We start from the raw sequence: 21,030 nt of genomic DNA, 5'->3' as shown, positions 1-21,030 counted from the left end.
AGGGCTCTGGCTTTCTGCAAATCTGACGTACGAGCGAGGAGGGAGGTGATCCCGGTCGCCGGTGCTCCCTGGCTTGGGAGATTTTCCAGTCTTATTAGAGCAACTCAGGAGGCAAGAGATGACATGGAAGTAGTGTCTTTGTTGTGTTAACTTTAGCTTGCGTGTTGTGTTTTATTTTCTTTAGGAAGCTACCTGTGTCCTGCCTGCTGTCTCTTATGGCCACTTCCAACCTACACTTTTATACATAATAAAACCACTATTGTTTCCTGATAAACCCAGTGACAAGAACATTTATGGTGGGTGGAGGAAGGAATCCGGGCACCTCACCTTATCCTGAGACAGAAGGAGAGCATGAGCTCTTCTTTTTTTTCTTCATGCAGTGCACAGTCAACCTGTGGAACTCCTTGCCAGAGGATGTGGTGAAGACCAGGACTTTAACAAGTTTCAAAAAAGAACTCGATAAATTCATGGAGGTTGGGTAGGAGTGGTGTTCCTAGCCTCTCTTTGTCAGGGGCTGGAAATGGATGACAGGAGAGGGATCACTTGATGGTTGCCTCTTTATACTCATTCCCTCTAGGGTATGGGCATTGCTCACTGTCGGGAGACAGGACACGGGTAGATGGACCTTTGGTCTGATCCGTTATGGCCATTCTTATGTTATGTTATATCTTATATATTATGAGTTCTCATGGTATAAAACTTTGTGCAGAGTAAAGGGGATATCTCGGGGTGGGAGGGAGGGGAAGAATGAAGTGTCTCTTATGGTCACGTCCATCCTACACATTTATACTTAATTAAAACACTTTTGTCTCTTGATAAATCCAGGGACAGTAACAGTGATTGGGTTCAGGGGGAAGGAGAGGAGAAGTCTAGACATCTCTCCTTCCCTTTTCGAATGTTCAAGTAGAGAGAAAAAACTATCCCTACGTCTAGACTACCGCCGTGTTCTGTCGACAGTAAATTGACAGAACGTGGTGGTTTTGTCGACCGCGGTAAACCTCATTCTACAAGGACTAATGCCTTTTTTTGAACGTCATCTTTTTTGAAAAAGCCCTGTTTTCATGCAATAGCGCCTTTTTTCAAGAGAGCATCTAGACTCTCTTTTGAAAAAGCAATACACATTTTTGAAAAATCTTCTTGTTGTCTAGATGCTCTTTTTCGACAGGGGCTTTTTTGAAAAATACTGTCGAAAAAGCCTCTGTCAAAAAAGGCATGCCATCTAGATGTAGCCCCAAGTGGGCATCTCTCCAGCTGACCGACTGTAACGCTGCTTGAGTGACATCCAAAGAGTGGCAACAGCTCGCACCTGGTGGTGACAGGATCCAGGTTCATGTCCATGTACGGCAGAGCGGCAGGTTTTATCCAGAAGCCTCCCAGCAGAAAGGCAACCAGCATGAACTATGTGAGTCCCATCACACTGTGTTGAGTAGGGCTCACACTCAGCTCCGGCGTCTCTGTCTCTGTTGCCCCTGCAGATGATCCATTCCGAGAAAGACCCTGGCGAGAACCAGACCATCTCGGATGGGTTCATCCTGGTGGGGTTTTCCTACCTTAACAAGCTGCAAATCCTTCTCTTTCTGCTGTTGCTGCTCATCTACCTGGTTGCTCTGATGGGGAACCTGCTCGTTATCATCTTGATAAAGCTGAACCCCTCCCTCCACACCCCCATGTATTTCTTCCTTATCAACCTGTCCTTCCTGGAAATCTGCTTCACCTCCAGCATATTCCCTCAGCTGCTGGTTCACCTCCTGGTGGAAGAAAAGACCATCTCCCTCACAGGCTGTGTAGCCCAGATGTACGTCTTCAATATCATGGGCCTCACAGAATGCTGCCTCCTTGCGGCCATGGCCTACGACCGCTATGTGGCTATCCGCCACCCCTTGCACTACACGACCATCATGAGCGGCCGGGTGTGTGCGCAGCTTGTGGGAGCTTCATGGCTCATCGGGATCTTGGTGGAAGTAGCTCAGGTCACGTGGATCTTCAGCCTGCCCTTCTGCGGATCCCAACATGTCCACCACTTCTTCTGCAACATCCCACCTGTGTTGAAGATGGTCTGCACTGACACATCGAAAATCAAGATTATGATCTTCACTGTGTCAGTTGTCTTCATCATGAGCCCTTTCCTGCTGATAATCCTGTCCTATATTTGCATTCTCTACACCATCCTGAAGCTGCCCTCAGCAGAAGGACGGGGTATTGTCTTCACTTGCTCCTCTCACCTCATGTTGGTGACTTTGTTCTATGGGACAGCCTTCATCGCTAATCTGAGGCTCAAGTCCAACTCCAGCCAGGAGGCTGATCAAATGATTTCCCTCTTGAACATAATTGTGGCACCCTTTTTGAACCCCATTATATACACACTGAGGAACAGAGAGGTGAAGGAAGCCTTGAGAAAAACAGTGGAGAAGAGTATCTTTGCACGCAGCCAGAGAAATTAGAGAATTGAAAGTAGAGTGAGTCTTTGAATCTCATCCCATCTTGGTGCATGGCTCAGATAGGAAATGAGGGGTAGATTTCTGATGGTGTCTCTTCTTCGTGGGTAGATGTCACTTCCCCAAGCCAACCTCAAATGTTTGGAGGTTACCAGCTCTGAGACCAGCAACTGAGAGGTCGAGTGAAGCAGCCCTAATGGCCGTAGCACATCAGCCATGGGGCACTAGCGATAGGTGTTGTTCTGACATGGAAGTGGGTGCTGAAGTTCCCATAGGGTACGTCTACACTTGCTCCCTATCTTGAGATACGGAGCAAGTGTAGACATTCCTATAGAAAGTTTTGGAATTTGTATGCTTAAAACAATATTGGTGACTCGGTATGTTAACGTATCCTGTTGCAAGATGTAAGTAAGAGCTGCAGATGTGTTGAGAAACAAAACAAACAAAAAATCCCCTTTCTCGGAGAAAGTTAGAGAGAGCATAGCCCAGGGCAACGTGACATGGAAATTAGAAATTCAGCCAAAGGAAATGTAGGCATCAGGTTTTTGACACTTGTGCATAATGCATGGTTCATGTAAAATTCAATGTTTAATGAGTTGGATAAATATGGGGGGGAGACATTAAGCAATTGACAACAGGAAAATGTAGGAAAATACATTAAAAAAAGAGGCCCGAGGCTGAAGAAATCCTGGACCAGAAACCAATGAAGGACACTAATGGAGAAGCCCAGTGGAACTGGGGAAGTGAAAACCATCAAGAAAGAAGGACTCATTCTCGGCATGTGATAACTTGAGCACATTTCCCTGGCCTTTCTTGCCTGCTGTAACAGGTCGGGCAGAAAACATCTGTCCAGATACTGTATGTGACATTAATTCTGTCTATAATCCTATTGAATAAAGCCAAAATCGATTGAGCCTAGATTTGGGGATGCATGACTCAGTTTCCCATTGTACACACCCACAATTTGACACAACAGGGTAAATCTCACATAAATTACCTCGCGTCTGCTTTATTCAATAAGTTAGCAATGGCGTGATACTCATATGGCAAGATTCAAACAATCCCTTACGTTTTTCCGAACACACACATATTTGGCAGGCATATGAACTAGGTTATGAATACCTGGCAGTTACACAAGCTGTATTAGCACATGTTTTTTCTCAGTCGTTTCTTTACTCTTCCAAACCTATATCCCCCACTTCCCTGTTATGGTACAATATAACTTTTATTACAAGTGGATGCAAAACTTGTCCAAGTCAAGATTAATTCATTCCATGGCTTAGCACACACTTGCAGGGAACATATAGGGTGTGACTACAGGGTTTTGTCGACAAAAGTGGACTTTTGTCGACAAAACCAGACCTGCGTTTTGTCGACGGCGGTAAACCTCATTCTATGAGAAATAATGCCTTTTGTCGACAGAGTTCTGTTGATAGAAGGCGTTATTGCATCTACACTGTCCTTTGCATCCACACTGTCATGTCGACAAAGCTGCTTGCTTTGTTGACAGAACTAGATGTAGTCTAGACCCTCTTTGTTGACAGAAGCTTTGTCGACAGAAGCTGTTGACAAAACTTCTGTTGACAAAAGCCTGTAGTCTAGACGTACCCATATGGACCAGCGTCTGGGATGCTCTGTCCAACTTGAAGATCAGGAAGGTAAAGCTTCATACAAGACATTAAGGAACAGAGATGATGGGACAGGCTGGGTTTATGTGATATGTGAAGAGTTTTGGCACTAGAGTTACTCCTGCCCAACGTGTAAATTCACCGTGGGTCAGATGAATTTAACAGTGACGCAGAAGAACTCCTCCTAAACCATAAGAGTCAGGGCCACCACATTTGGCAAGCAGCTTCCTCTTACCCTAACTTAAACCAAGGTCTGGGTGTGGTTGTGCCAGGGAACCAGGATGTGCTGGGAACAGGACTGGTTTCCAGAAAATAGAAAGGGAGGGGGAGAGAGCGGAGGGACGCAATACTCACAGTGACCACTAGGGGAAGAAGGTGCAGGGACAGTGATACTGCAGACTGAGCATCAGGGCAAATGCACCAGAAAGAGACTGGCCATTTGGGGATGGGGCTTTACAGTAGAGCAGGTAAGTGGCCCCCATGCCCCAAAACAGTGCCAGGAGGAAGCCCCTTGCTGCCCAGCCTTGCACCCCCTTCCTCCTGGACCCAGAGCCCCACCTCTCACCATCCCACCTCGGATTCTGTGGCCTCACCCAGGAGAAGTTATAACCCCAAGAGAAGTTATAACCCTACCCAGACAGGCTTCAGGCCACGGGGGTCACTGGAGGCCAGAAGGAGCCCCCAGAACTAGCCTCCCACACCACCCGCAGCCAGAATCAACCATGGTGTCATATGATTTGATTTTTCAGTTCCTGCACTGCAGGGCCATCTTATCCATACAAACACATCCCTTTTCCCTGTCGCCGGAGGCAATCCCCAACCTCAGCAGCTCAGATCAATTAACCACAAGGGAACTCAGCACAGTGTCACTCTTCGTTACAGCTAATGCAAAATTGGGTTTTGCTGGGGTCTGTGCCCTGTGCGTGTGCGTGGGGCAAGGGCAAGAGCTAGGCCTGAGCCTGGCATGGCCCTAGTCCATTTCCCACCCCGCACAGCTCACCCTGGGCTCGGGTTGCAAAGGGGCTGAGGGTCTCCCAGGACAGACGTGGGTCTCAGGGGTTGCTGGGAGTCAGACCAAAGATTCGGTCGGTGGCCGGGGAAGAAGGACACAAACGATTCCCCTGCGGGGCAGAACCGGCCCCTCCTGGGCTCCGGCAGAGCAACAAGGATGATGCAACCGTCTTTCTGCCATCGCCAGCAATGCTTCCCTGCTGAGCTGGGGCTGGCGTCGGTGTCCCTGGCACACAGGAGACCGTCCCTGCGCTGCACCTGGGGCTGTTTGGCACCTTGAGATGCCGCGTGTTTGTCTGTGAGATTCGCATCTCCCAGCTCTGTGGCTGCCTCACCCTGAACACTGATGGGTGCATCTCACGGGGGCCCGTCCCGTTGGCCGAGGGGCAGGGCAGGGAAGGTCAAAGGTCTCTGGGTCATCCCGCCTGGCCTGCTCTGAGTCACGTTATGTTAACTCTCATCACACAGACCTGGAGACTATTTCAGCTGGACCTAAAAGAGAAACGTCCTTAGTGAGCCCAGTCCGAGGCTCATAAGCTCGAGCTAAAAGGATCATTGGCCTGTGGAGAAAGTGACCCCGGTGTTGCCATGGCAATGAACGCCAAGTAGCATGGGAAGTTCTGCTGAACCTGCACCGGGCACCATCACCTCAGGGTTCTGTGCCCTGGCAGGGCAGTGGAGTGTAATGGTTAGAGAAGGTGGTGCTTGGAGTCAGAGCTCCTGGGGTCTCGTCGTGTCTCTGTGACAAGACGGGGCCCAGAGTCTGAGCATCAGGGAGCCATGAGCCCTGGGGGTTGTCCCTGTCCCTGCCCCTGACTCTGTGTGGTGTGTTGTCAGTCAATCCCAGGGCGAGTTTCCTCCACAAAACAGACGTGATGACAAGGAAGATGCGGATGATACAGTTTCCTATAGAATGACTGACTGAGAGATCGTTGTTTTGTTGCAGTTCCCAGCAGGGCCGTTCTACCTCCGAGGAACGTGATGAGACGTTTCCTCCAGGGACTTGGTCCCAGAGGCCAGTGAAAGAAATAAAACCCCCCTGTTCCCTTCCGCCCAGCCAGCATCTGCCGCGAGCAGATGGAACCGCGCTGCTCAAGCAAGGTAGGCTAGGAATCAATCGCTAAGGTCCCCAGTGAAGTCCATTGGCGTCATGCCCAGGTCTGCAGTTACCACAAAGACAGGCCAACCCTTTCTTCATTTGAATTTCCCATACGTGTGTAGAGAAACTTTGTGTGTGTCGGAGCACATGGGCTGAGTGTGTCTTTATCTATCTATCTATCTATCTATCTATCTATCTATCTATCTATCTATCTATCTATCTATCTATCTATCTATCTATCTATCTATCCCCACACCCCCCCTCTATCTATCTATCTATCTATCTATCTATCTATCTATCTATCTATCTATCCCCACACCCCCCCTCTATCTATCTATCTATCTATCTATCTATCTATCTATCTATCTATCTATCTATCTATCTATCTATCTATCCCCGCCCACCCCATCTATCTATCTATCTATCTATCTATCTATCTATCTAATCTATCTATCTATCTATCTATCTATCTATCTATCTATCTATCCCCGCCCACCCCATCTATCTATCTATCTATCTATCTATCTATCTATCTATCTATCTATCTATCCCCACACACCCCCTCTATCTATCTATCTATCTATCTATCTATCTATCTATCTATCTATCTATCTATCTATCTATCCCCACACCCCCCCTCTATCTATCTATCTATCTATCTATCTATCTATCTATCTAGTCAAATCCACTGGTCAGTCTACCTATTAGAATATCAATTGATCTTTTAGTCTCTGAATCTATCAGTCTGAATTCAGCTAATTATCAATCCTGGGCCAGCTGAAGAGCTTGACTTCAGGAGTGTGACACTAATTTACCCCAGGAGAAGTTGGTCCCATAATTCCATAGAGCCCACCTGAGTGATCGATGTGTATGATTCTTTCTGCTATTTTTGTCCTGTTGTTGGGGGTTGCTCCTTAGAATCATAGACTCCTAGGTCTGGAAGAGAACCTCCTAATATATGTACGATCAATCTCAGCTAAATCATCCCAGACAGGGCTAATCTCCAACCTAGACCTCCCCCACTGCAACTTGAGCCCATTGCTCCTCATTCTGCCACCTGCCACCACTGAGAACAGCCTCTCTCCATCCTCTTTGAACCCCTCTGCAGGGAGTTGAAGGTTGCTCTCAAATCCCCCCTCACTCTTCTCTCCCGCAGACTAAACAAACCCAAATCTCTCAGCCTCTCCTCATAGGTCTTGTGCTTTGACTCCTTCTAGACCACAGGCTTTTTTCGGAGAAAGAAATCTTCAGAAAAAACTTCTTCTGAAGGAGAGCATCCACACTGCAACCGTGCATCGAAAAAACCATCTGCTTTTTTGAAAGAGAGTATCCAGGCTGATTGTCAGCTGTGATTACTACGGACGAGTGGCCACCAGGGTACCTGTGTTTTTTCCTCTTCGATCTTCTTCTGAAAGAACGCCCTTTTCCCCGTGCACACATGCCTTTTTGTGAAAGAGCTCTTTCGCAAAAAGGCTTCTTCCTGGTAGAATGACCAATGCTGGAAAAGCCCCTCTGTTCTTTCGATTTTCTTGCGGAAGAACACAATTGCAGTGTGGACATTTTTTTTCGGAAAAATGGCTGTTTTTCCAACAAAACTCTGTAGTGTAGACATACCCCCAACATAAGTGTCGTTTCTAGTGGTGGGTCTTGTAAATGGATCTGAATTCAATCACCTGGATGGTCTCAGTGCGATCTCCTTTGTGCTTCTTTCATTGCTTTCATGTTCTGTATGCAAATGCAGAGTCCAGACATCTTGGGACCTCTGAAAATATCACACAGCTACCAGCGACTTGCATCAATACAGACGTTATTTCTAATAATGGTAAGTAAATGTCTCCGTTTGCGTAGACTTTGTCCAAATATCAGCCAAGTAATCAATCAGTCAGTCAGTCAGACAGTCAATCATCCAATTAATCAGAATCCCTTCTGAAAAAAATGGTTGAAACCATATTGATGTTTGCTATTAGAAAATGTCAATTTTGATGGCAGTTTTCAATTTTCCCTTTGATTTCAATCTGACTCTTCTGAATCGAAATCGGGGCTTTTGCTGTTTCAATCTGTTCATATCGATTTCGGGTGAAAACAAAGATTGGGGCATTGGGATGTGCCATGGGATGGAAACTCCATTTCCCGGCCAGCCCTGAATTTCCTGACCTGGGCGTGCTGTGGAAACTCCTCGGAAATGTTAGTGGAGGTTCTCCAAAGTAGCTCTTCAGAGAGTCACAAGAATTCAGCCCTTTCCCCCAGGTCCGCATCTTTAGATATGATCATTCACTTGTGTTTAAATTGTTCTGTGCAATGCCCTGTACGTAGTGCATCACCAGATTTTGCTCTGATTGTTTAATTTATTTTTCTCTATTTGATTCCTTTGGTTGTCCGTTTGTGTGTTTGTTGGACTATGCATCTCTGTGTTTCTGTAATCCACAGGGGATGAGTAAAGCTCTTTCCTCTCTGTGGGTACGTCTAGACTACATGGCTCCGTTGACGAAGCCATGTAGATTTATTTGTTGGGCAAAGAGAAATGAAGCTGTGATTTAAATAATCGCGGCTTCATTTAAATTTAAATGGCTGCCCCGCTCTGCCGATCAGCTGTTTGTCGGCAGATCGGGGCAGTCTGGATGCTCCCCTACCAACATAAAAGCCCTTTATCGACCTCCCCGGTAAACCTCATCCTACGAGGCATAACGGGGAGGTCGATAAAGGGCTTTCAGGTCGGCACAGGAGCACCCGGACTAGCACGCTGAGCCGACAAACAGCTGATCAGCTGTTTGTCGGCTCAGCGTGGTAGCCATTTAAATTTAAATGAAGCTGCGATTATTTAAATCGCGGCTTCATTTCCCTCTGCTGATCAGCCTAATCTACATGGCTCCATTGATGGAGCCATGTAGTTTAGACACACCCTTTATGTCTACCCTGCACCCTAAACTCAAAATAAGATACGTAATTTGCGCTATGCAAATTGCATATCTTATTTCAATTCTGTTTCAAAATTGGTTATTTCAAAATTTGGCAGGTCCACACAGTGTCAAATTTCAAAATAACACATCCCTTATCTCTCATGCAACAAGCTTTATTGAGATGGTGAAATAGCACACCAGTTATTTCAAAATATTTTGAAATAATGGGCAGCTTGTATAGATATGGCTTATGTAGACTTCTGGCATCCTGAAACAGCGGCACAGTGTAGACATATCCTGTGTATATGGGTGCGTGCGCGTGCGTGCGCACGTGTGTGTGTGTGTGTGGTAATTTCTAGGAGAAGTTTCTTTTTGTATAGAGAGTTTCAGATTTCAGGAGACACCAGTTCCCATTTCTGCCAATGCTCACGCAGTGCGTAAACAGTCTCCTTCTTCCATCATTCCCAGACCCCCTTCCGTAGCTCATGATTGTTACACCCTTTTAGATACCTGAAAACTGCTATCATGTCCCCCCTCAATCTTCTCTTTTCTAAACTAAACAAACCCAGTTCTTTCAGCCTTCCCTCATAGGTCATGTTCTCTAGACCTTTCATCATTCTCGTTGCTCTTCTCTGGACCCTCTCCAATTTCTCCACATCCTTCCTGACATGTGGTGCCCAGAACTGGACACAATACTCCAACTGAGGCCTAACCAGCGCAGAGTAGAGCGGAAGAATGACTTCTCGTGTCTTGCTCACAACACACCTGCAAATGCAGCCCAGAATCATGTTTGCTTTTTTTGCAACAGCGTCACACTGTTGACTCATATTTAGCTTGTGGTCCATTATAACCCCTAGATCCCTTTCTGCCGTACTCCTTCCTAGACAGTCGCTTCCCATTCTGATGTGTGAAACTGATTGTTCCTTTCTAAGTGAAGGACTTTGCATTTGTCTTTATTAAACTTCATCCTGTTTATCTCAGACCATTTCTCCAATTTGTGACCCCTATAACGTTTCCAACGATGACTGATATATACACATACGTGAGATATTCCAATCGAGTCCCATTCAAGTATGGAGAAGGGGGTCTTACATGTGAGACCGTATCAAATGCCTTACTAAAGTCTAGGTATACCCCACATCCACCGCTTCTCCCTTATCCAAGAAAGAAAGAAAGAAAGAAAGAAAGAAAGAAAGAAAGAAAGAAAGAAAGAAAGAAAGAAAGAAAGAAAGGAAACTCCCCTTCCTGGGATACACCAATGTAGCTCCCAGAGTCAATTTAATCTGTTGTCTGTAGCAGCTCGCACATGGCAGTGATGGGCCCAGGTGCATGTCCACACACAGAGTAGCGGCAGGTTTTAGTCAGAAGCCTCCCAGCGGAAAGGCAACCAACATGAACTATGTGAGTCCCATCACACCGCGTTGAGTAGGGCTCGCACTCAGCTCCAGTGTCTCTGTCTCTGTTGCCCCTGCAGATGGTCCATTCTGAGAACGACCCTGGCGAGAACCAGACCATCTCTGATGGGTTCATCCTGGTGGGGTTTTCCTATCTTAACAAGCTGCAAATCCTTCTGTTTCTGCTGCTACTCGTCACCTACCTGCTTACCCTGATGGGGAACCTGCTCGTTATCCTCCTGATAAAACTGAACCCCTCCCTCCACACCCCCATGTATTTCTTCCTGGTCAACCTGTCCTTCCTGGAAATCTGCTTCACCTCCAGTGTGGTCCCACAGCTGCTGGTTCACCTCCTGGTGGAGGAAAAGACCATCTCCTTTGCAGGCTGTGCAGCCCAGATGTACGTCTACACCATCATGGGCCTAACAGAATGCTGCCTCCTTGCAGCCATGGCCTACGACCGCTACGCGGCCATTTGTCACCCCTTGCACTACACGACCATCATGAGCGGCCGGGTGTGTGCACAGCTCGCGGGGACTTCATGGGGCATTGGGATCTCAGTGGAAGTAGCTCAGACCACGTGGATCTTCAGCCTGCCCTTCTGTGGATCCCACCGCATCCACCACTTCTTCTGCGACATCCCACCAGTACTGAAGCTGGCCTGCGCCGACACATCGAAAAACAAGATCATGGTCTTCACTGTGTCGGTGCTGTTCATCATGGGCCCTTTCTTGTTGATAATCCTGTCCTATGTCTGCATTATCTACACCATCCTCAAGCTGCCGTCAGCAGAGGGGAGGCGTAAAGCTTTCTCCACCTGCTCCTCCCACCTCATGGTGGTGACTTTGTTCTATGGAACAGCCCTCATCGCCTACCTGGTGCCCAAGTCTGAATCAACCATGGAGAGCGATCAAATGATTTCCCTCGTGAACACCATTGTGGCCCCTGTGTTGAATCCCATGATTTACACGCTGAGGAACAAAGAGGTGAAGGGAGCCTGGAGAAGAGCAGTAGAGAAGAGTATCTTTGCAGACAGCCAGAGAAATTAGAGAATGGAAAGTAGAGTTAATCAAGGGGAATTCATGGAAATTCATGAAAAGTTTGTTGAATTTCCAGCAATGACTCTCAATATTTGTATTCCAAATTAACATTTTGATTGGCTTTAACATGTTCTAAACCTGCCGGGAGAATGAGATGAGAAACGGTTGTTACAAAAACTCTCCAAATTTTAAATAGCTTGATATTACTGAAAATATGGTAGCTAGAACATGTCACCAGTGTTAAAATTCACTGAATAATCAGAGGAGAATATTTAGTTAAAGTAGTTTCCTTGTTTTAGGTCTCCACAATTTGAAATGCCAAGGAAAATAAAGCAGTAAAAGAAACGTATTCCAGGGGCATGTCTCCCAGGTCTGTGGCTGCTTCACCCCAAACATTGATGGGCGCATCTCACTGGGGCATTCCTCACTGTCCAAGGGGCACAGAAGGGAAGGTCAAAAAGGACGTCTAGATCACCTCATTTGACCTGCTCTCGTTCTGTTAACTTCCATCACACAGGGATAGAGAGCACATGACCCGTGCATCAAACCGGACATAAAAGAGAAAAGGGCTTGGTGCTTTTGGTACCGGACCACTGAAATGGAGGCTCCTGATGTCTATGGAGTGTCCTCCCCTCGGCGTGAGTCTTGCCCGCATTCACCACCAAAAATGTTCTGCTTACGAGGAGCACATGGGATTTTTCTAGAGAGAAAAGGCAACACACTGTGTTTATTGAGAATACAGTCACAAAGCAGGTAGCATATGCTTACATATACAGGCAAACAGACACACCCAGGCTGTGTCTAGACTGCATCCCTTTTCCGTAAAAGGGATGCAAATTAGACACATCACAATTGCAAATGAAGTGGGGATTTAAATCCCCCCCCGCTTCATTTGCATAAACATGGCTGCCGCTTTTTTCCGGCTCGGAGCTTTGCCAGAAAAAAGCGCCAGTCTAGACATGGATCTTTCGGAAAATAAAGCCTTTTCTGAAAGATCCCTTATTCCTTATTTTAAGGGGAATAAGGGATCTTTCGAAAAAGCCTTTATTTTCCAAAAGATCCGCATCTATACTGGTGCTTTTTTCCGGCAAAGCTCCGAGCCGGAAAAAAGCGGCAGCCATTTTTATGCAAATGAAGCGGGGATTTAAATCCCCGCTTCATTTGCAATTGCGATGTGTCTATTTTACATGGATGTTTGTTATTTTGGGGGAGGAGTCTTGCTTATTTTTGAAAATGTTGCCATGCTTAGCTGGTTTTTATTACGAATATTTTGTTTTAATTGATACATGCTTGTCTTTCTGAAAAGTCCTTCATTTGCCCTTCAGCCACATTTGGATGGGGTATTCAGCAATCTCCTGGTGTGTTTACATTTCTTTTGGACTTCGTTTTTTACCACATTTGGTCCGTTGACCGTCACACTGATTTTTTAACACACTCATTTGTTAGTTACACAAACCCAGGTCGATGTCTTTGTTACAAAACGCAGTCTCTGTTACAAAAAAGCCGGGTGCACACAGGCACAAACACCTCGCCTTACAACTGAGAAATCCAGTCAATATACTCATTTCCTTAGGTCACGATTGTCATTTTAAAACGTGCAACAAAATGGTAAAAATCGAGTCCTGCTTTCAAATCCATTTTAGACACAACGGAATGGCTGGTTCTTTGCCACTAGGAAGAGAAAGGTCTTTCGTGCTCTCAGAAAGCATGGCTGACATAAGAACATAAGAATGGCCATACTGGGTCAGACCAAAGGTCCATCTAGCCCGGTATCCTGTCTGATTCACTCCCTCTGGGGCACCTGGCATTGGCTGCTGTCAGCAAACAGGTAATGATCAAGCGATCTCTCTCCTGCCATTCATCTTCATCCTCTGACAAACAGAGGCCAGGGACACCATTCCTTACCCATCCTGGCTAATCGCCATTAATGGACTTAACCACCATGAATTTATCTAGTTCTCTTTTAAACCCTGTTATAGTCCTACCCTTCACAGCCTCCTCAGGCAAGGAGTTCCACAGATTAACAAAGAACACTGAGGCACAGAACGGCCTACAACCACCGTGCACACTCTATTCCAACCCAACAGGGATTGTGCTAATACCCGGCCACGGGGTGAGAAGGTGCCAGACTGGAGAAGGACTGGAAGGAGGAGGGAATGAGCCACGCTCGGCGTGTGCATATGTGCCGTGGACTCCTCCTCTTGTCACCAGCCCCGTGGACACGTTGATGGCCAGAGCTTGCAGGAACAGAGCTTTAATATGCGGCAGCTCCAAGAGCTACCACTGGGGCCCTGGGGTCAGCGCGGCCCCCCCAGAGGAGAGCGTCCCCAAAAGAGCCATAGGCTCAGTTCCCAGCCCCTCAGCGCCCCCTGCTGCTGAGCTGGGGCATTGGGATCCACCCGCCTGAGACCATCCTACAGAGCCCTCCCGGCCCAGCCCCTCAGCGCCCCCTAGCGCCAGGCTGAGGCATTGGGATCTACCCGCCTGACACCGTCCCACAGAGCCCTCCCGGCCCAGCCCCTCAGCGCCCCCTGCTGCTGAGCTGGGGCATTGGGATCCACCCGCCTGACACCGTCCCACAGAGCCCTCCCGGCCCAGCCCCTCAGCACCCCCTAGTGCCAGGGTGGGGCGTTGGGACCCCCCCCACCTGAAACCATCCTACAGAGCCCTCCCAGCCCAGCCCCTCAGCGCCCCCTGCTGCTGAGCTGGGGCATTGGGATCCACCCACCTGAGACCGTCCCACAGAGCCCTCCCGGCCCAGCCCCTCAGCGCCCCCTAGTGCCAGGCTGGGGCATTGGGATCCACCCACCTGACACCGTCCCACAGAGCCCTCCCGGCCCAGCCCCTCAGCGCCCCCTAGTGCCAGGCTGGGGCATTGGGATCCACCCGCCTGACACCGTCCCACAGAGCCCTCCCGGCCCAGCCCCTCAGCGCCCCCTAGTGCCAGGCTGGGACATTGGGATCCACCCGCCTGACACCATCCCACAGAGCCCTCCCGGCCCAGCCCCTTAGCGCCCCCTAGTGCCAGGCTGGGACATTGCCAGCAACACTTACTGGGGGCGGGGGAAGCTGTCCCACATGAAGCACACACTTCATGCCCAGTAGCCCAGGCCCCTATGGCCCTGCTGTAGCAAAGGGGTCAACGTATCTGAGACATGAGAGAGCTCCCATCCCCCCACTCGCTGCCGCCGCCGGCCCCCCGCCCCTCGGCTCCCACAAAGAGTTTGTTCTAACACCCCTGGGAGCCCGCCCTGATCCTGGTCCCGCTGCAAACGGACTGGAGCCAAAAGGACCCGTCCCCCTGCCTGCTCTGGGCTGTGGGGCTGGCCCTCCAAGAGGGAAATGGGACCTGTGGGTACTAGGGGGGCGGGGGGGTCTGAGAGTGAGGACGCCTGGGTTCTGTGCCCAGCACCAGCAGGGCCGTGGGGAGTAATGGTTAGAGCAGGAGGGGCTGGGAGTCAGAGCTCCTGGGTTCCCATCTGTGCCTCAGGGACCTGGAGCCAGGAGCCCTGCGGTGTGTTCCTGCCGCTGCCCCTGCCTCTGTGAGTTGTGTTGCCTGGGGCAGCTCATTCCTGCTTCCTCTTGAAATGCCGCCTCCTAACGAAGGGCAGGGCCACACAAGTTGCCACCGTGAGCAACCCCCCGATGAATTTCATCTACCCCACGCACATGCTGATTCCGATGCTGCGGGTACCACGTGCTGTGAAACGACAGGCCCCAATGAATGCTGCTTTGGGGATTTCTACAGGGTAGTGCCTGCTGGGACGCCGTCCCCCAGGCCAGGGAAGGAAATAAAACTCCCTGTTCCCTCAGCACGTCCAGCACCTGCCGCACGGAGAGGGAACTGCTCCTCCTACGGGAGGGAGGCTACGAATGAACGACGGAGGCCCCCAGCCTTTCATCCAACGTGGTCCGCCAGAACCGTGCCCCAGCCTGCAACTGGAAAAAACCATCTCACCGCTTCTTTCTATTCAAACGTCCATATACGAATAGAGAACCACAATGTGTGTGTGAGCACGGAGGTTGGGAGTGTGTTCGTCTCTCTCTCTCTCTCTCTATCTATCCATCCCTCTATCTATCTATCTATTTTTCTATCTATCTATCTATCTATCTATCTATCTATCTATCTATCTATCTATCTATCTATCTATCTATCTATCTATCTATCTATCTATCTATCTATCTATCTATCTATCTGACTGTCTATCATCCTCACACAGCCCCCCCTCCCACCCGGCCAATCCAGTGAAATCTACCTGGCAGGACATCTTTTAGCATATCACTTAATCTACTGGTCTCCAGATCTCTCATTCTGGGTGAATGTCTGGCCCCAGATTTCCATGGTGCCCCGAGCACCAACGCGGCTCATCACCGTGTCTTGGTTTTATGTGTTCTTTTGGGGTTTTTGTTGTTATTTCTGGCTTCTCCTTCCCTCGTCTTTAGTCCCCTCTGTTACCTGACCCACCTCATCGTCCATCATCCACTGAAGGGGAGTAGAAATGTTGGTTCCTGACGGGGGCCTTGTGCACGGGTCTCAGTGTCGTCAGTCCCGTGGGCTCAGCTGGGGTCTTCTAATAAGTGTCCACACCCGATGCCCAAGTATTAAGAGCTGGATATAACGTGTGTTTCTTTACCCTCACTCCTGTTTTTTCTGTTTATTTAAACACAGCATCCTGTTGCCTTGATGTGCTCTGAAAATATCACCCACCCGCCACTGAAAAGAACCTCTCGAGTCCTTCTCCCTCACGGTGAGTAAACCACTCCGTTTATTTACAGCCTGGGCGACTATCCTGTGTGAGAAATAAAGAACTGAATCCAGGAGAGGCAGTTCCCTGCACTGGCGCGCTGAGCCAAGTCCTCGCCAACGTCAGGGTCATAGAATCATAGAACCATAGAGCTGGAAGAGACCTCAGAAGGTCATCACATCCAGCCCCCTGCCCTAGGCAGGACCAATCCCAACAAAATCAACCCAGCCAGGGCTTTGTCAGGCCGAGACTTAAACACCTCTAGGGATGGAGACTCCACTACTTCCCTAGGTAACCCATTCCAGTGCTTCCCCACCCTCCTAGGCTATGTCTAGACTGCAAGCCTCTTTCAAAAGAGCCTCTTTCGAAAGAGAGCGTCTAGACTGCACATTGAACTTTCGAAAAAGTGGCTTGCTTTTTCCAAAGAAAGCATCCAGTGAGTCTGGATGCTCTCTTTTGAAGAAGCCCTATTTACATTGAAGAACGCCTTCTTTCGAAAGAGGAACTTTCGAAAGAAGGCGTTCTTCCTCGTGAAATGAGGTTTACCACCATCGAAAGAAAAGCCGCGTTCTTTCGATTTAATTTAGAAAGAACGCAGCTTGAGTCTGGACGCAGGGGAAGTTTTTTCGGAAAAAGGCTACTTTTCCCGAAAAAACCCCTGAGTCTGGACATAGCCCTAGTGAAATAGTTTTTCCTAATATCCAACCTGGACCTTTCCCACCACAACTTGAGACCATTGCTCCTTGTTCTGCCATCCGTCATCACTGAGAACAGCCTCTCTCCATTTTTTTTGGAACCTCCCTTCAGGAAGTTGAAGGCTGCTCTCAAATCCCCTCTCACTCTTCGCTTCTGCAGACTAAACAGACCCAACTCCCTCAGCCTTTCCTCATAAGTCATATGCTCCAGCCCCCTAATCATTTTGGTTGCCCTCCGCTGGACCCTCTCCAATGCGTCCACATCCTTTTTGTAATGGGGGGCCCAGAACTGGACACAATACTCCAGATGTGGCCTCACCAAAGCCGAATAAAGGGGAGTGTTGGTTCCCCCAAGACACTCTTCTAGGAGGCAGATAAATTCCCACCTCTCCTCCGGGTCTCTTGTTCCCCATTCGAGAAGCATCCCATGCCACGCACTGTCCATAGCGCACCAGCAGGGTTTGCTTTGGTTGAGTGATATAATTTGCTCTCTGTGAATAATTTACGGAGATACGCCTATACCTATTTCATAGGGTATGTCTACACGGCAAAGTTATTTTGAAATAACTTTCCTAGCGTCTATACAAGCCAACCGCTATTTCGAAATAAATTCTAAATAAAGGAGGGCTTATTTCGAAATTGGTAAACCTCATTCCATGAGGAATAGCGCCAATTTTGAAATTGCTATTTCAAAATAAGTGTTGTGTAGATGTTTATTTTGAAATAGGGGGCCTCCAGCCCTTCCCAGGTGCCCTGCTGGCTGCCCTGGCCACAAGCTAACTTCTGACCGGATGCCCTGCCGGAACCTGTTCTAGCCGGCCTTAAATGCGATTCAGCATCCAATCAGTGTGGACGCACCCACTATTTTGAAATGCATTTTGTGTATAGACACGTTATTTTGAAATGAGATAGTTTGAGACAACACTAGTGTAGACACACCCATACAGAGCTGAAAAGGATCTTGAAAGGACATTGAGTCCACTCCCCTGCCCTCACAGCAGAACTACGTACCATCCTTGGCAGATTCGCCCCAGCTCCCGAAATGGTCCCCTGAAGGATTGGGACCAGTACTGAAGCAGGCCAATACTCAAACCACTGAGCTACCTTCATGTGCATCTCTGTCATGCCCCCTCGATGTGCGTGTGTTTGTGTGTGAGTGTGTGTAAAACCCAGGAAAAGGTTCCTGCGATTACGGCAGAGTTTCAGGGATCGGGAGAGCTCAGTTTTCAAACAGAGAGAAAACAACTAGCACCGTTGCTTTTACGCCCCCTAGTGCTGGCATACACTGACGTGGCCCCATTGGAGTCAATGTATCCGATTCTGACCCACTGTGAATCCGCTGCAGTTCCATTGGGGCCAAAATACAACGTCCATACAGCGCCAGCTGTGAACCCCTATTGGGGGCTCCACCCCGTCACACGTGTCTATGCCGAACTGCAGCAAGATTTGGACAGATGCCCCCCAGCAGAAAGGAAATCAGTGTCCAATGTGTGATTCACCTCCACACGTGTGGGTTTGACTCCCGTGTCTCTCTGTCACCCCTGCAGATGAACAATTCTGAGAGCCACCCTGGCGAGAACCAGACCATCTCCCCTGGGTTCATCCTGGTGGGCTTTTCCTACCTCAACGAGCTGCAAATCCTTCTGTTTCTCCTTCTGCTGCTCATCTACCTCCTCACCCTGATGGGGAACCTGCTCGTTATCCTCCTGATAAAGCTGAACCCCTCCCTCCATACCCCCATGTATTTCTTCCTGGTCAACTTGTCCTTCTTGGAAATGTGCTTCACCTCCAGCGTGGTCCCGCAGTTGCTGGTTCACCTGCTGGTGGAGGAAAAGACCATCTCCCTTGTGGGCTGTGCAGCCCAGATGTACGTCTACAGTATCATGGGCCTCACAGAATGCTGCCTTCTCGCGGCCATGGCCTACGATCGCTACGTGGCCATCTGCCACCCCCTGCACTACACCACCATCATGAGCGGCCGGGTGTGTGCAGAGCTCGCGGGGGCGTCATGGCTCATCAGCATCACGGTGGAGATTGTTCCAACGGTCTGGATCTTCAGCCTGTCTTTTTGTGGCTCCTACTGCATCCACCACTTCTTCTGCGACATCCCCCCCGTGCTGAAGATGGTCTGCACCGACACATCGAACATTAGGATTGTGGGGTTCATTGTGACAGGGCTGTTTGTCATTAACCCTTTCCTGTTGATACTCCTGTCCTACGTCCGCATTATCTCCACCATCCTCAAGCTGCCATCGGCAGAGGGGAGGCGTAAAGCCTTCTCCACCTGCTCCTCTCACCTCACAGTGGTGACTTTTTTCTATGGAACGGCCCTGATGACCTACCTCGTGCCCAAGTCTGATTCCACCAAGGAGAGTGATCAAATGATTTCTCTTATGAATACCATTGTGGCCCCCCTGTTGAACCCCCTAATATACACACTGAGGAACAAAGAGGTTCAGGGAGCCATGAGAAAAGCAGTGGTGAAGAGTATCTTTGCACACAGCCGGAGAAATTAGAGAATGGAAAGTTGAGTGAATCAAAATGGGCAGGGGGGTGGGGGGAGGGGATTAAGGAAAATTCATAAATATTTTCTTATATATCTCACAATGACTCTCGATATGTTTACTCAAATTTTGTCATTTTGTTTTGTTCTCAACTTGCCGGGATAATGAAAAGAGACATGGTTGTTATGAAAAACAACCTCCAAATTTTAAATGTCTTAATTTTCCATCATGTATAATAGTTGGGAAATTTTTACTTTAAAAAAAAATCACTGAAAAATTGAAGAAGAAGATTTAGTCGATGGAGTGTCCCGAACGTCAAAATATGAAAAGAAACTTAAAAAGGGAAACGTTGCCTTCCTGGCACACAGTCACCAACCATGTCTGTGACAGGATGGAATATGTGGAGCTCTTGTTCTTTTTAACACCCCCCAGGTGGAACAGCCCTGCCACTGACCTGGGCACCGACACCATGTGGGGTGTTGACGGGGAGAGGTGGGGATGGGGGGTCCCAAAATTGAGGTTTTCATGGGCTGCAGCAGGAGGTGAGAAAAAGTTTGTTGTTACCATCAGCCCCACCAGCCTCTCAGTTTGCTGTCAGAGAAACACAAACATCTGCTCTACTTCCTGCTCCTACCCCTGGGCTGGTCTCGTCTGCCTTTGTCCCCCTCCAGCTGGTCTCCAAGGGGAGCCCCTGCCAGGCCTGCTGACGGTTGGAGCAAAAGGGGCAATTTCCCAGGGCCCGGATGCTTTTAAATGGCTCCCAAAAGCCATTGCTGCCGGCAGCAGGGTGTGTGGAGCGTGTGGGCCATGTGCTCCACAGGCCCGTTCCACTCCACAGTGGGGAGCTGCCAAGGGCCCTTCCCACATGGGGCCCCCAACAGAGGGAATTTCACAGCGGGGCGGGGCTTGCCTAGGGAGGAGGGACTTCCTGTCCAGCTGCACCTTGGGCAGCGGAGTTCACCACTGGGACCAGAATGGCCAGAGTGGGGCATTGTGGGACAGCTCCTGGAGGCCCATCACAGTCGGCATCTGTGTCCACATGGATAATATCAACTGACCCGCTGTGCCACTCAGGGAATGGGTGTTCTCAGATCGGTGTGGCTGGGCATGTATGTGAAGACACATTCTTTCTGTGTGAAATCTTATTGAGTAAAACCAAAATGGGTTATGCTTAAATTTGGGGGGGGGAGGAGTGATTCAGCTTCGCACTGTACACTCCCAAGCACCACTCCCATAATTTGATACCCACATAATCTCCCTCATCTCTGCTTTATTCAATAATTTAGTAAAGATGAGTCATTCCTACAGTCATAATCAAAGCAACAATCCCTGGCCTGATGGGGTGTGTCTAGACTACAGGGTTTTGTCGACAAAAGTGGACTTTTATTGACAAAACTATACCTGCGTCCACACTGCCTTTGAGTTATGTCGACATAACGTCGACAAAACTCAGCAGTTTTGTCGATGTATGTAAACCTCATTCTACGAGGAATAACGCCTTTTATCTACAGAGTTCTGTCGATAGAAAGCATTATTGCATCTACACTGTCCTTTGTGTCCGCACTGTTATGTCGACAAAGCG

General features: G+C 48.8%; 3 protein-coding genes across 3 annotated transcripts; all 3 read left to right on the top strand.

Moving 5' to 3' along the window:
• Positions 1–1,475: 1,475 nt before the first annotated feature.
• Positions 1,476–2,441, top strand: LOC102453362 (olfactory receptor 10A4-like). Its single transcript, XM_075911808.2, has one exon. The coding sequence runs from the start codon at positions 1,476–1,478 to the stop codon at positions 2,439–2,441; it is 966 nt and encodes a 321-aa protein (XP_075767923.2).
• An 8,103-nt stretch (positions 2,442–10,544) lies between these two features.
• Positions 10,545–11,513, top strand: LOC102453107 (olfactory receptor 10A4-like). Its single transcript, XM_075912046.2, has one exon. The coding sequence runs from the start codon at positions 10,545–10,547 to the stop codon at positions 11,511–11,513; it is 969 nt and encodes a 322-aa protein (XP_075768161.2).
• Positions 11,514–18,491: 6,978 nt separating this feature from the next.
• LOC102452859 (olfactory receptor 10A4-like) lies at positions 18,492–19,460 on the top strand. Its single transcript, XM_006112323.3, has one exon. The coding sequence runs from the start codon at positions 18,492–18,494 to the stop codon at positions 19,458–19,460; it is 969 nt and encodes a 322-aa protein (XP_006112385.3).
• Positions 19,461–21,030: the final 1,570 nt, after the last annotated feature.

Source organism: Pelodiscus sinensis, chromosome 30 (assembly GCF_052426305.1).
Source record: "Pelodiscus sinensis isolate ZL-2025 chromosome 30, ASM5242630v1, whole genome shotgun sequence".
Taxonomy (NCBI): Eukaryota; Metazoa; Chordata; order Testudines; family Trionychidae; genus Pelodiscus; species Pelodiscus sinensis.
The sequence above is the reverse complement of the archived record's forward strand: the minus strand, read 5'-3'. Positions and strand labels throughout refer to the sequence as shown.

Excerpts from the sequence above, each read along its gene's own strand:
- LOC102453107 (XM_075912046.2), top strand. The coding sequence starts at position 10,545 with ATGGTCCATTCTGAGAACGACCCTGGCGAGAACCAGACCATCTCTGAT.
- LOC102452859 (XM_006112323.3), top strand. The coding sequence starts at position 18,492 with ATGAACAATTCTGAGAGCCACCCTGGCGAGAACCAGACCATCTCCCCT.
- LOC102453362 (XM_075911808.2), top strand. The coding sequence starts at position 1,476 with ATGATCCATTCCGAGAAAGACCCTGGCGAGAACCAGACCATCTCGGAT.